The following is a 13803-nucleotide window of genomic DNA, read 5'->3' on the forward strand; positions in this document are numbered from 1 at the left end:
AAATGTTAATGAATCAAGTTAATAAAGTGCTCTCATGGAACACACCATTAACAAAAGTTAACTGCAGAGTATACCAAGAGCAACAGTCCCAACACCAGAGGTGTGGAAACCTCCCGACGGGATGAGCAGTGCTGGGATCCGAGTCTCCGAAACCGCAATCTTCAAGACGTAACAGCGAGTTTTCTTTGAAGGTTTTGCCTTTAACATGTCAAAATTAATGAACTCTGATCCTATTCATATATATTCCCCTAAATTACATAATCTCACTGAAAACAGAAAACCATACAAACGACTGACATGTGAGCCAAAATCTACAGGCAGATGTCTGTGACGGCTGTCGCACAGGCAAGGAGGTGCCGCGTGGGCCCTGGGGTGAGGAACCTGAAGACGGGGTCCCTCACCCCTGAACGGCCCTACCCACCCTCGCGAGCAGGAGTCCAGAGCTGCTATGAGAGCCTGTCCCAGTCCAGGCAGTAAGGTTTGCTGAAAGGCAGGGACGTGACTCAGAAACAGAAAAAACAATGAAAGCAAGCAGAGCAATGGTTCTGCCAGCGACTGGCTCTGACTGGTGTAGTGATGGTGGTGTTTTTCCCCTGATACTTTATACCCTCCTAAACTTTACAATTTTTCTACAGTAAGCACATATTACTATTTTTAAAACTGGGGAAAGTGTTCGGAAAAAGACAAGCTGCCTCTTCAAGTCGCCGCCACCATCCGCTCGGCTCGAGCTCCCTCCTGAGTCACTGCGACTGTCCCACAGGCAGCCAAGGGTGAGCCCCACCCCGAGGCCAGCAGCGAAGGGGGAGGCCCGGGACTGTGCACGCCGAGAGCTGTCCACACTGCCCAGCTGGGTCCCGCTGCAGCTGCAGAACCTGGGCATCTTCGAGGAGGACTGGAAACAAAGGTCAAACACCAAGGAGAAAAACAAAGCATGCTTTTGGAACGAGCCCCAAGTCTAGAGAAGCGCTGATGCTGGCAGAACATCAGTAATTCCTAGAGAGTGAGCCGGAGCCTGGAGACAGGAGCAGGGAGTGAGGCGGCGTGGGCCGAAGGACGGGGAGGACAGGCGAGGACCGCTTCCTCGGGATTCTGGAACAAAGGGTGTGTCTGCACAGGTGCACCTCGGGCTGCAGGGCGGTGGTCTCAGCGGCCAGACCAGCCAGTGAGGACCCGGCAAGGCCAGCTCCCCTGGGCCTGGGCCACGTGTGGGCTGCCCAGAGCTCCCCACAGCCCCCCGAGCACGGGCTCCCACGCCTGCCCCCAGAGGCTCAGCTCCGCGCACAGAGGGACACGAGCCCATCCTTCAGTGAAACCCAGGCATCAGTCCCCAGGCCCCCGCTCCCCTGCGAAGGGCCCAGGCCACCCACAGACCCCCTAAAGAGCCCAGCCGGAGGCTGTTCCCCAAGATGTCCCCGAGCCTAAGCCACACCAGAAGATACCCACGTGGGCCAGCCCTCCTCAAGTCCGGTTCCCATTACACCTGCTGGAACCTCCAGCCAGGAAACAAGGGGAGGCATCCAGGCCTTCACTGTCTGTGTGGATCCGCCTCTTCCAGAAAGTGTATTTAAAGAGAAGAAAATCAGCAAACGCAGGAGAAGTGGCCCATGCAGCCCAGAGAGCCCAGCAGGAACCCCAGGCTCCCTGGACACGAGCCCAAGCCACCGCCAAGCACGGGGCCCCACAGGGCTCTTGAGCCCTCCAGCCGCGCCCCCAGCCACTGGCCTGCTTGCCATAAAGGATTCCTTCTAAGACACCCCCTTGTTTCTAGAAATTAAACCCAGAATCTCCAAAATAATAGTCTGGTAATAGAATAAACTTCTGGTTATGCTTAAATAACTGAAAATCTATATGCTCAAACATTACTAAAGATTAAAATACAACTCAATGGAAAAAAAATACTACATAAATTGAAATAATTCAAAAGTTCCTAAACAGTCAAAACAGCAAAATGGATGAGGGGGCTGAAATGAAAAACCACTACAGTCTACAAAAAAGCTAAAAGAAAACAATAGAAATGGTTCCGTATTTGTTCTAATTTCTATGTCTCCTTCCCAAGGTTTACATTAAAAAGCAAAACTTTCTGAAAAACCCATCATGTATTATCACCTCCCCTGAAAAACAACCCCTCCCAAAATCTTCCTATTCACGCTTGAGAAATTCATTTAAAACCCACCCTGCAGGGCATATCCGGGTTTGACCAATGTCATAAAGCCAAGTCAAAACCACTCAGAAGTGACCCAAACCTGATTTCAGTTTCAGGTTCCCAAGTTAGACCTGAAACAGCAAGAATCTGCACCTTCCGTCCGGCGCCCCCGGAGGCTGCCCGGGTCCACAGCTGCCAGAGGGGCGGGGGTCCTGGCCCCACGGCTGCTGTGGACCCTCTGTGAAGTGGGCTCTGCCCGTGTGCCGAGGGACATGGCGACAAACGAAATCTCCAGCAGGCAGCTCCGAGTGCTCACGGGCACCGTGCACGTGCCCAGCGGTCGGCGGGCACCAGGCGGGCACGGCGGACTCGGCGGACACGCCCGCCACGCCCTTCCTTCCACGGTCCTGGTCTCCAGGACGCGGCCCCGCTCCAGCGCACAAGTCACGCGATGTGTCCTGCCCTGCCGTCCAGAAAAGCGACCGCAGGCCAGGAGACTTATACTTGAGCCCTGAGCATCAGACAGGTAACCCTTTTTCAATAAAGCAGTATTCAGCGGAGGTCCCCAAATGTTACTAATAGACCAGTACCAATCCATGACACAGTTACAGCCCGCTCTGTTACAGAACGAGAAGAGACATATTAATACAAAAGTAGGCCCCACAGCCCAGAGGATGTAACTTGGTGATTGTTCTTCACTCTGACAACACACCCTTGCTACATTTCAGTGAGTATGATGGCTGATACCACAGAGGAATTTGCTTAAAATTTCTACGATCAAGATAAAAACTTGGCCACTGCATATCATTCTCAGTCTATGAAATCTGGGATGGGCTGATACTCAGGACTCCTCCTCGCTCACCCCCCAGACCCAACACAGGCATGGCAGGCGCACCTTCTTATTCCCCACGCTGCTCCTGAGACAGCGAGCCAGGACACCCGCTTCACAGCGCGCTCACAGCACGTGAACTGAACACCACGGCCCCAGCGCAGCCCCACCCCCACGTCCTCGCCTGCAGATGCCCGGCACGTGTTACACGCCTGCCGCAGGGACTTCCTTATTCTGATCACAGAAACTCACGTGCCGTGAAGTTACCTGTCCAGTCACGTGTGCCTCCAGATGATCAGCCCCTTGAGAAGCGTCCCAGCACCTAACTCAGCACAGGATAAACCTCGGCAGGTATTTGTTGCTGTTGTTGCTCTGTCGCTAAGTCGTGTCCAACTCTCTGGGACCCCACGGACCGCAGCACATCCCGTCTTTCACTGTCTCCCAGAGTGTGTTCAAACTCATGCCCACCGAGTCAGAGACGCCATCCAACCATCTGAGGAGAGAAAGCTCTGCAGTCCCTTCTCCTTCCGACCTCAGTCTTTCCCAGCATGAGAGTCGTCTTCCACGAGTCGGCTCTTCACATCAGTGGCCAAAGTACTGGAGCATCAACTCCAGCATCAACTTCAGCATCAGTCTCTTAATGAATAGCCAGGACTGATCTCCTTTAGGCCTGACTGGTTGGATCTCCGTGCAGTCCGAGGGACTCTCAAACGTCTTCTCCAACACCACAGTTCAAAGGAATCAGTTCTTCAGTGCTCAGCCTTCTTTATGGTCTAACTCTCACATCCATACATGACTACTGGAAAAACCTAGAGCTTTGACTAAATGACTTTGTCAGCAAAGTAATGTCTCTGCTTTTTAATATGCTGTCTGGGTTGGTCATAACTTTTCTTCCAAGGAGCAAGTGTCTTTTAATTTCATGGCTGCAGTCACCATCTGCAGTGATTTTGAAGCCCCAAAATAAAGTCTGTCACTGCTTCCACTTCTTCCCCATCTATTTGCCACAAAGTGATGGCACCAGACACCATGATCTTAGTTTTCTGAAAGCTGAGTTTTAAGCCAGCTTTTTCACTCTCCTTTTTTACCCTCATCAAGAATCTATTTAGTTCCTCTTCACTTTTCTGCCATTAGGGTGGTATTATCTGCATATCTGAGGTTGTTGATACTTCTCCCAGCAATCTTGATTCCACTTTGAGTCATCCACCCCAGCATTTCGCATGATGTACTCTGCATATAAGTTAAATAAGCAGGGTGACAATACACAGCCTCAATATACTCCTTTCCCAATTTGAACCAGTCCATTGTTCCATGTCTGGTTCTAACTGTTGCTTCTTGACCTGCATACAGGTTTCTCAGGAGGCAGGTTAAGGTGGTCTGGTATTCCCATCTTTTTAAGAATTTTCCAATTTGTTGTGATCCACACAGTCTAAGGCTTCACATAGTCAATGAAGCAGAAGTAGATATTTTTCTGGAATTCCCTTGCTTTCTCTATGATTCAACGAATGTTGGAAATTTGATCTCTGGTTCCCATGAAAACTGACACATCCACAACTGAGCGTCATTTCCACTTTGGCCCAGATGCTTCATTCTTTCTGGAGCTATTAGCTAATTGCCCTCTGGTCTTCCCCAGTAGTATATTGGACACGTTCTGAGGGGGGCTCATCTTCTGGTGTTATGTCTTTTTGCCTTACCATACTGTTCATGGGGTTCTTGGGGCAAGAATACTGAAGTGGTTTGCCATTCCCTTCTCCAGTGGACAACATTTTGTCAGGACTCTCCACTCTGGCCCGTGTGTCTTGGGTGGCCCTGCATGGCATGGCTCATACCTTCACTGAGTTATGCAAGCCCCTTCGCCACAACAAGGCTGTGATTGAGAAGGGGCTGGCAGATAAACACTGCATGAAAAAACCTCCACTATTAAACACTAAGCACAAAATAGAGATGCTTATATCTTTTAACATTTCAATCCAAAAAACAAATAACAAGAATTTAAAAGCCTTCTTCACCAAAAAAATCACTTCATTTGGTAAAACCTACCATGGCAGACAGCTCAGACTTTCTGCTTTTAACCCTATAGGCAAAATACTGACTCATCTCTTTCCAGTGTACACATTTAATTATAAATTCACTACAGCTAATTTTGAGCAAACTCCAGGAGATAGTGAAGGACAGAGGAGCCTAGGGTGCTACGTCCACGGGGTCGAAAAGAGCTGGATACGACTTACGCACTGAACAGCTACAGTTAATAGTCACTTTTTTAAAATTCTCCCATTGGACTTATCTTTAAAACTGATATTAAATGACTGCACTGCTTAAATACAAGATTTTTTGCCCTCAATAGATTACAATTAGCATTCAATCCTGTAGTTACAGCTCATTTCACTCTGAACAGACTTTAGAGGTCACCAGATGACCCCTTCATGTGACAGATTCAGAAAAAAAATCATGTCTATACAGTTAATCGGTGTCAAAACCCAGCCTCTGATTCTCACTCAGGTCCACTGTCTTTCTTCAGTTAATTAATAATTACGTGTAACATAAAGACATAAAAAACTTCCCACCAGGTAACAGTCTCTGACCAAAGCAGGACCTGCCATCCTGGAGCACTCACAGTACACGGGATTAGCGTCCGACCACGGCTGGCAATCCTCTCGCCCAGGAGGATAAGCCCAGCTCCCAGATCTGCTTGCCTATAAGACCCACCGGACGGCAAAGCGGTTTACAGCCTGCAGCTGATCCAAATCCCGTGGAACTTTCTGCCCGCACAAAGCGAGGCTGACTATCGTACATGTGCAATGTCCTCTCCTCATACGCTAGAGTTCTTACTAACTGGCTGCTCTGTGAAGAGAAAATCCATCCTAGTAAGCTCTCTATTTCATGCCAGACCTCTTTTCTTCTTCTTGTTCAGTTGCTAAGTCATGTCTGACTCTCTGTGACCCAACAGATTGCAGTATGCAAGATCTCCCTGTCCCTTACCATCTCTCAGAATTTGCTCAAACTCCTGTGCATTGAGTTGGTGATGCCATCCATCTCATCCTCTGTCATCCCCTTCTCCTCCTGCCTTTAATCTTTCCCAGCATCAGGGTGTTTTCAAATGAGTCGGCTCTTTGCATCAGGAGGTCAAAGTACTGGAGCTTCAGCTTCAGCATCAGTCCTTCCAATGAATATTCAGGGTTGATTCCCTTTAGGACGGACTGGTTTGATCTGCTTGCTGCCCAAGGGACTCTCAAGAGTCTTCTCCAGCACCACCGTTTGAAGACATCAGTTTGAAGGCATCAATTCTTCAGCACTCTGCCTTTTTTTATCATCCAGCTCTCACATCCTTACATGACTACTGGAAAAACCATAGCTTTGACTCTACATGTCTTTGTAGGCAACGTAATCTCTCTGCTTTTTAATATGCTGTCTAGGTTTGTCATTGCTGGTTTGTCATTGCTAAGACCTCTTTTCTATCCAGTAGGAATAACTCTTCCAACAGCACAGTAATAGTAAACACCATGCCCAAGCAGACACAGCCCTTAGGGAGTTAAGCAGTAGCTCAAACCCACACCAGCCAAGAAATCCAAGTCTTCCTCCACCGCCCCAAGACAGAGTCCCAGCCTCCAGAGAGTTCACAAAGTCAGCTGCCAAGAGAGCACGACCCGAACGACAGCAAAGGAAACGAGCAGCGCAGAGCACAGTGGCCAACGCAGCCACCTTCCTACCAGCCACCTTCCCACCGCCCGCCTTCCCACCGCCACCTTCCTACCGCCACCTTCCTACCGCCACCTTCCCACCGCCACCTTCCTACCAGCCACCTTCCTACCAGCCACCTTCCCACCGCCACCTTCCCACCGCCACCTTCCTACCAGCCACCTTCCTACCAGCCACCTTCCTACCAGCCACCTTCCTACCAGCCACCTTCCCACCGCCACCTTCCCACCGCCACCTTCCTACCAGCCACCTTCCTACCAGCCACCTTCCCACCGCCACCTTCCCACCGCCACCTTCCTACCAGCCACCTTCCTACCAGCCACCTTCCTACCAGCCACCTTCCTACCGCCACCTTCCCACCGCCACCTTCCTACCAGCCACCTTCCCACCGCCACCTTCCCACCGCCACCTTCCTACCAGCCACCTTCCTACCAGCCACCTTCCCACCGCCACCTTCCCACCGCCACCTTCCCACCGCCACCTTCCTACCAGCCACCTTCCTACCAGCCACCTTCCCACCGCCACCTTCCCACCGCCACCTTCCTACCAGCCACCTTCCTACCAGCCACCTTCCCACCGCCACCTTCCTACCAGCCACCTTCCCACCGCCACCTTCCTACCAGCCACCTTCCTACCAGCCACCTTCCCACCGCCACCTTCCCACCGCCACCTTCCTACCAGCCACCTTCCTACCAGCCACCTTCCCACCGCCACCTTCCTACCAGCCACCTTCCCACTGCCACCTTCCCACCGCCACCTTCCTACCAGCCACCTTCCTACCAGCCACCTTCCCACCGCCACCTTCCTACCAGCCACCTTCCCACCGCCACCTTCCTACCAGCCACCTTCCTACCGCCACCTTCCCACCGCCACCTTCCCACCGCCACCTTCCTACCAGCCACCTTCCTACCAGCCACCTTCCCACCGCCACCTTCCTACCAGCCACCTTCCCACCGCCACCTTCCTACCAGCCACCTTCCTACCAGCCACCTTCCCACCGCCACCTTCCTACCAGCCACCTTCCCACCGCCACCTTCCTACCAGCCACCTTCCTACCGCCGCCTTCCTACCAGCCACCTTCCTACCAGCCACCTTCCCACCGCCACCTTCCTACCAGCCACCTTCCTACCGCCGCCTTCCCACCGCCACCTTCCTACCAGCCACCTTCCTACCAGCCACCTTCCCACCGCCACCTTCCTACCAGCCACCTTCCCACCGCCACCTTCCTACCAGCCACCTTCCTACCGCCACCTTCCCACCGCCACCTTCCTACCAGCCACCTTCCCACCGCCACCTTCCCACCGCCACCTTCCTACCAGCCACCTTCCCACCGCCACCTTCCCACCGCCACCTTCCTACCAGCCACCTTCCTACCAGCCACCTTCCCACCGCCACCTTCCTACCAGCCACCTCCCACCGCCACCTTCCCACCGCCACCTTCCTACCAGCCACCTTCCCACCGCCACCTTCCCACCGCCACCTTCCTACCAGCCACCTTCCTACCAGCCACCTTCCCACCGCCACCTTCCTACCAGCCACCTTCCCACCGCCACCTTCCTACCAGCCACCTTCCCACCGCCACCTTCCCACCAGCCACCTTCCCACCGCCGCCTTCCCACCCGCCGCCTTCCCACCCGCCGCCTTCCCACCAGCCGCCTTCCCACCAGCCGCCTTCCCACCGCCGCCTTCCCACCCGCCGCCTTCCCACCAGCCGCCTTCCCACCAGCCGCCTTCCTACCGCCACCTTCCTACCAGCCGCCTTCCTACCAGCCGCCTTCCTACCGCCACCTTCCTACCGCCACCTTCCCACCAGCCACCTTCCCACCAGCCACCTTCCTACCGCCACCTTCCCACCAGCCACCTTCCCACCAGCCACCTTCCTACCGCCACCTTCCCACCAGCCACCTTCCCACCGCCACCCTCCCACCAGCCACCCTCCCACCAGCCACCTTCCTACCGCCACCTTCCCACCGCCACCTTCCTACCAGCCACCTTCCTACCAGCCACCTTCCTACCGCCACCTTCCTACCGCCACCTTCCTACCAGCCACCTTCCTACCGCCACCTTCCTACCGCCACCTTCCTACCAGCCACCTTCCTACCGCCACCTTCCTACCAGCCACCTTCCTACCAGCCACCTTCCTACCGCCACCTTCCCACCAGCCACCTTCCTACCGCCACCTTCCCACCAGCCACCTTCCCACCAGCCACCTTCCTACCAGCCACCTTCCTACTAGCCACCTTCCTACCGCAACCCACATCTTCTCACAACTGCAAAACAGAGACAACACTCCTGAATGTGCCCATTTCAAATGTGACAATTTATCCACCTCTCCTTAAAACTTACTTACCTGTCCTTGGGATTTGTTACTGCTAGTTAAAAACTTGATAGCAAATAAAATGACTGGGACTTACATTTCACACCTGACTTTGTAAACAAGGATGGGAGTGACCTTTGGGCAAAGTGTTTAACCTCTGCCTTTCCCAGGGGTGACAAGAAAACTGCCCCACAGGAGGGCTCCCCTGCTCCGAAAGGGAAACGGATGCAGAGCCCGTTGGGCATTGCATGGCACACGGGGTCGCCCCACGCACCTCAGTCACCATCATCGCCCCGCGTCACCGCCACGTCACCATCGCAGCCCCAGGGCTCGACATGTGGCTGGCGCTCGACTGCTTGCTGACGATGCCCAAACCACAATCACCAGCACATCTGTGACTAAACAGAGGATGATCTGCTCCCGGACGTAACTGCCTCCAGGAGGAGACTAATTAAGCGTGGGAAAAAAACTGCTCCTGGAAATCTAGGAGATATGAAATGGAGAACCACTCTCAGCCTGAACACAAGGCTTGTTGGAGGAGAGAAGCGGGAGGCCTCTCTTAAGCGAGGGAAGCATTTGTGCAGAGTTGACCTCCATCAGGGAAAAGGCAAGTCAGCAGTGTGTGTCAAGAGCAGGCCAGGAGGTTTCCCAGCTTACATAACAGGGTACAGGAGACCAGAGCGGGGGACTTCCAGTCTCCTCAGCAACGCGGGCCTGTCAGCGAGGACAGACCCCAATCTGCAGGGAGCAGAGCGGCACAAGAAGAACGGCACTCACTGCCAACCCTCAGCTGCCATCCCCTGGCCTCTTAAATCCATCCTCGGAGCGGATGAGGCCCGTGAGGGCCACCTGAGTCCAGCGAGCCCGGGCACCGGTTTCACGTGTGTCCCTTTAAAGGCTCGGGTGACCTACAGCAGCTAGAACACAATCAAGCAAGTGAAAGTAAAAAACAAGGCCATAAGATGCAATTCCAAGACAAAATATTATAGCTTAAAGAATCTGACCTTGACAACTGAAACGGTTCATCTCCTTGCTCTCTACAAGACTCGGCACAAATGTGCGGTCTTCCAGGAAGGTAACTCCTCTTGGCCAGGACCGCCTTTCCAACCACATACAGAGGCACACTTTGTCTCCCATGTGTCATGGTGCAGAAGTCTGGAGCTCGGGCCTGCTGAGGTGTCCAAGCACATCGAAACCGCTTCGTAAGGAAAACCTAGGGTACCTGCAGGTGTGAAGGACCCAACGGTGCAACTCCTCCATGTTTAAAACACCAACACCCTACCAAGCAGACCCGACAAAGCAATCTAAGTTCCAACCTGTTTCCAACCTGCCTGCGCTCCTGGTGGAGGCCAGCCTGACATGACCGACAGCAGAAAGACCGAGGCAAGTCTACAAACGCTGCCCGTCCACTTCTCCAGTCTCTACCCACCAGGGTGCTCCCACAGTCCATCGGGGGGATGACTCTACTGAGCTTCTCGTGTGTCGTTCTGGCCTGTGTCCCCCTGAGAGCTCAGGGCTAAGGAGGCCCCGCCCGCCCACCCACTCTGTCTGGACTGGCAGGGAGCCCAGAGTTGAGTCTCACGCCCGCCTGACAGCCGTCCTTGGCACTGGGGGCACAATCTCCATCTTTCTACGGCCCTCACTGCAGACTCCTGCTTTTTTCATTCTTCTTAGGATGGTCCAATGATGTGCTTTTTATTGAAGCCACCTCATAATCTTTTTGAAAAGGAGCAAGGAGAATGGAATTTTATAAATTATTACATACGTGTTAGTCACTCAGTCATCTCCAACTCTTTGCAACTCCATGGACTGTGGCCCACCAGGCTCTTCTGCCCATGGAATTCTCTAGGCAAGAATACTGGAGTGGGTTTTCATTTCCTTCTCCAGGATAAGTTATTAAATATCCTCCCATTATGACTATATTTGATCCTCACTGTCCCCCAGAACTGCCCCGCTCTGCACTCTTGTACCTGCTGTTCACCCAGAACACAGCCCATGCTATTTCCAGCAGCCAGCGACTTCTCCCAGAATCCTGAGGCTGGGTGAGCCAGTCATGGGGCCTCTAACACTTGGGCGACACAAAGTTTGTCATCTGCATTAAGTCCCTCCAAAACCGGGCAGTTCTGGAGGGCAGAGTACACCCTACGTATCCTCATGTTCCCAGAGGCATCAAAGCAAGCCGTACATCCTGCAGACACACAGTAAAGACATGCTCCATTAATGAGAACAGTAAGTCAACATTCTGGGAGCCTACTTGGGGAAGTCATGTGGGACGTAACAGGTCAGAAAAGGGTTTCTATCTTAAAGGTGTTTACAAACCAAAGAAAGCTAAAAAAAAAAAAAAAAACTAAGGTATGTACACTACCTACGTAACCAGCAGAGACTGCACTTCTGTAAAAGACATGAAAATACAAACCCTGGAATGGCTGCACCTGGCTCAATGCATGCAGGCACAGAGGCTTTAGTTAAGAGGAGGGGATCCGGGAGGGCGTTCAGCCACAAATAATGACCCTGAAGACGTACAGGCAGCAAAATTCTGAGACCAGCAAGAACATTCCCTGGCGCAGCAAAGAAGGGCAGGTGCAGCCAGATCACAGGGTTAGCCCGGGGGTGAGGGCAGAGGGCTTGGAGGCTGTGACGCAGAGCAGGGCCTCCCCTCCCCCAGGCGAGTCAGCAAGAAAAGCCCCTGGGAAACCGGAGAGACGGGAGGGAGAAAGCTGTGGTGACTGCTAACAGTGAAGACTCGAGACCCCGGCAGACAGGTACTTGAAGTGTGCGCTTGGGACAGCCCGTCTGAGAGCCCACGCCGGCCCAGCGGCCGTGGCGGCCCTAAGGGCCAGAGCAGCGGTTTCCACCTCTCCTCTAAGAAAAGACCCCTTCTTAAGAGTAAAAACGATCCCTTGGCCCACCCCATCTCTCTCTCTCTCTCTCTCTCTCACACACACACACACACACACAGCTGTAATTTCACGTGGGTGGCTCACCACAGAGGCAGTGTAACAAGATGCCTAGAGCAACTCTTGGGCTCAGATCTCAGCCCTGACACTCAGGAGGTATGCACCCCCAGGGAACATAACCTTACTAAGCCAGGTGTAAAATGGGGACGGAAAACATACCTAACCTCTTACATAGAGACATATCAAATGTTTAGCAGAGTGAGCCATTCAGTAAGCTCTCACCCAAAGTGATGAAGAAAATGGACCGCGGGTGTGAATCTCCAGACCCTTCCCATTGACCTCACGGCTCTCCCAGACCTCCAATACCCACGGGGGGAGCCACTGTCCTGGAAGATAGTGCAGAGCAGACCAGTCCCCTCCCCCAGGAGGGCTTTATGTGGCCCCTAGAGTTCAGCATGGGCCAGGGCTGCGGAAGCCAACACCACCACCCAACAAGTGAGAGGACCGATGCAGAGGATGGGTGCTGGGGTCAACAGGGAAACACTGGTGAAGAGATGAAGACGTGGGGCTTAAAGGTGGAAGTGAGGGGGGAGGTGCTAACCGGCACCTCCCTGGCCAGTCAGCACCAACCAGACCACTGCGCTCAGGGCTGTGAGCAAGGGTTCCTTTCTAACCTGCGTGGCTTCACACTGCGATCACTTAGCTTGCCATAAGCCATACCAAGAGTTACAAGAACAGTTTAACTGACTTCCCCGGAGATACTGAAAGCATGCAGTCTCTTGACTGAATTCAAGAGTTCCCTTCCTCAACCTCACATCTCCAGCCCGCCCACCTCTGCCACCAGTTTTCAAACCCGCGTTTACTGTAAATAACGTAAACGCAGTAAGAGAGGCAGAAGTAACCAGGAAGTTACCAGGTAGCCAGCAGTCAGCGTTGCCTAAAGCTCTAGACGGTTTCTGCTTTCAGCCCCAGGGAGACTGAGCGCAGTGAATCCCGCCGGGCACCTCCTAGTGCACGGATCGCTGCCTCAGTTGCCCCGTCTGTGAAGTGGGGGTCCTAAGTGGGGGTCCCTGTTAGAGCAGCTGGGAAACCAAACGAGATGCATCAGCAGGTGACCGGCCGCAGTGGGCAGGCAGGGCAGCAGGCGCCTTGGGGTCACCACTTTTACTCGAGCCGCCCATCGTTTCCGGAGCGCCGGGGTCCGCAGGGTGGGGGGACCCGAGAGACCGGGCCCCATCCGCCACCCGGGCCGGGCTCGGACACTCCTCCGGGCCCGGCGGGAAGGGGACCGGCTGCCCCACGTGCATGTGCGGCGGCGGACACGGAACTGCCGGCGCTCACAGCAGCTCCTGCGAGGCGGGCTTTCTGTTTAAAAAGCACAAAACAGGCGCACATTTCCTGGTCTGCATCCGCACAGCTCAGCTCCCTCTCGTTTCCTCCGCGACCGGGGGACCGGCGAGGGGCCGCGGCGGCAGGGAAGCCCCCGCGTGCGGACCCCGGCGGGGCGACCCCGGGGCTCACCCCCGGCCCCCCGCCCCAAGCGCGCATGGGGGCGCCCCCGGCCCCCGGCCCCAGAGATCCCGGCCCCCAGCGCGGACCCCCGGCCCGCTCACCTGGCCCGTGATGCCCGTGATGAGCGCCACCTTCCTGGGCTTGCCCGTCTCGGCGTCCCCGGCGCCTCGTGGGCCGGGGCAATGCGCCGCCGCCTGGGCCATATCCGCGCGCTAACTGGAGGCGCCGACCGCCGGGGGTGTGCCGCGGAGCCGGCTGCAGGAACCAGGACCTCGCGGCCGGCCGCCACACTGACAGGCCGCCCAGAGGCCAGTGGGGCGGGCCGGGGGCGGGGCGGCCGGGATGCGGCAGGGCGGGCGCCGCGTGGCCGCGTCACCGCCCGACGCTCCGCGCTGCCCGCCGGGCCCCGCCC

General features: G+C 54.7%; 1 protein-coding gene across 3 annotated transcripts in view; it reads right to left on the reverse strand.

Annotated features, from left to right (window-relative positions):
- The window catches only part of GMDS (GDP-mannose 4,6-dehydratase), a 472279-nt gene extending 458488 nt beyond the window's left edge, over positions 1 to 13791 (reverse strand). The window contains exon 1 of one of the 3 annotated variants that reach the window (XM_070464165.1): positions 13493 to 13790. In XM_070464165.1, the coding sequence (XP_070320266.1) occupies positions 13493 to 13594 (102 nt within the window). In that variant the 5' untranslated portion in view covers positions 13595 to 13790. Of the gene's footprint in view, positions 1 to 13492 lie in introns of all 3 variants that reach the window. The other 2 variants (XM_070464166.1, XM_070464164.1) reach the window with 2 other exon arrangements.
- Positions 13792 to 13803: the final 12 nt, after the last annotated feature.

This window comes from Odocoileus virginianus, unplaced genomic scaffold, assembly GCF_023699985.2.
Source record: "Odocoileus virginianus isolate 20LAN1187 ecotype Illinois unplaced genomic scaffold, Ovbor_1.2 Unplaced_Contig_19, whole genome shotgun sequence".
In the NCBI taxonomy this organism is placed as follows: Eukaryota; Metazoa; Chordata; class Mammalia; order Artiodactyla; family Cervidae; genus Odocoileus; species Odocoileus virginianus.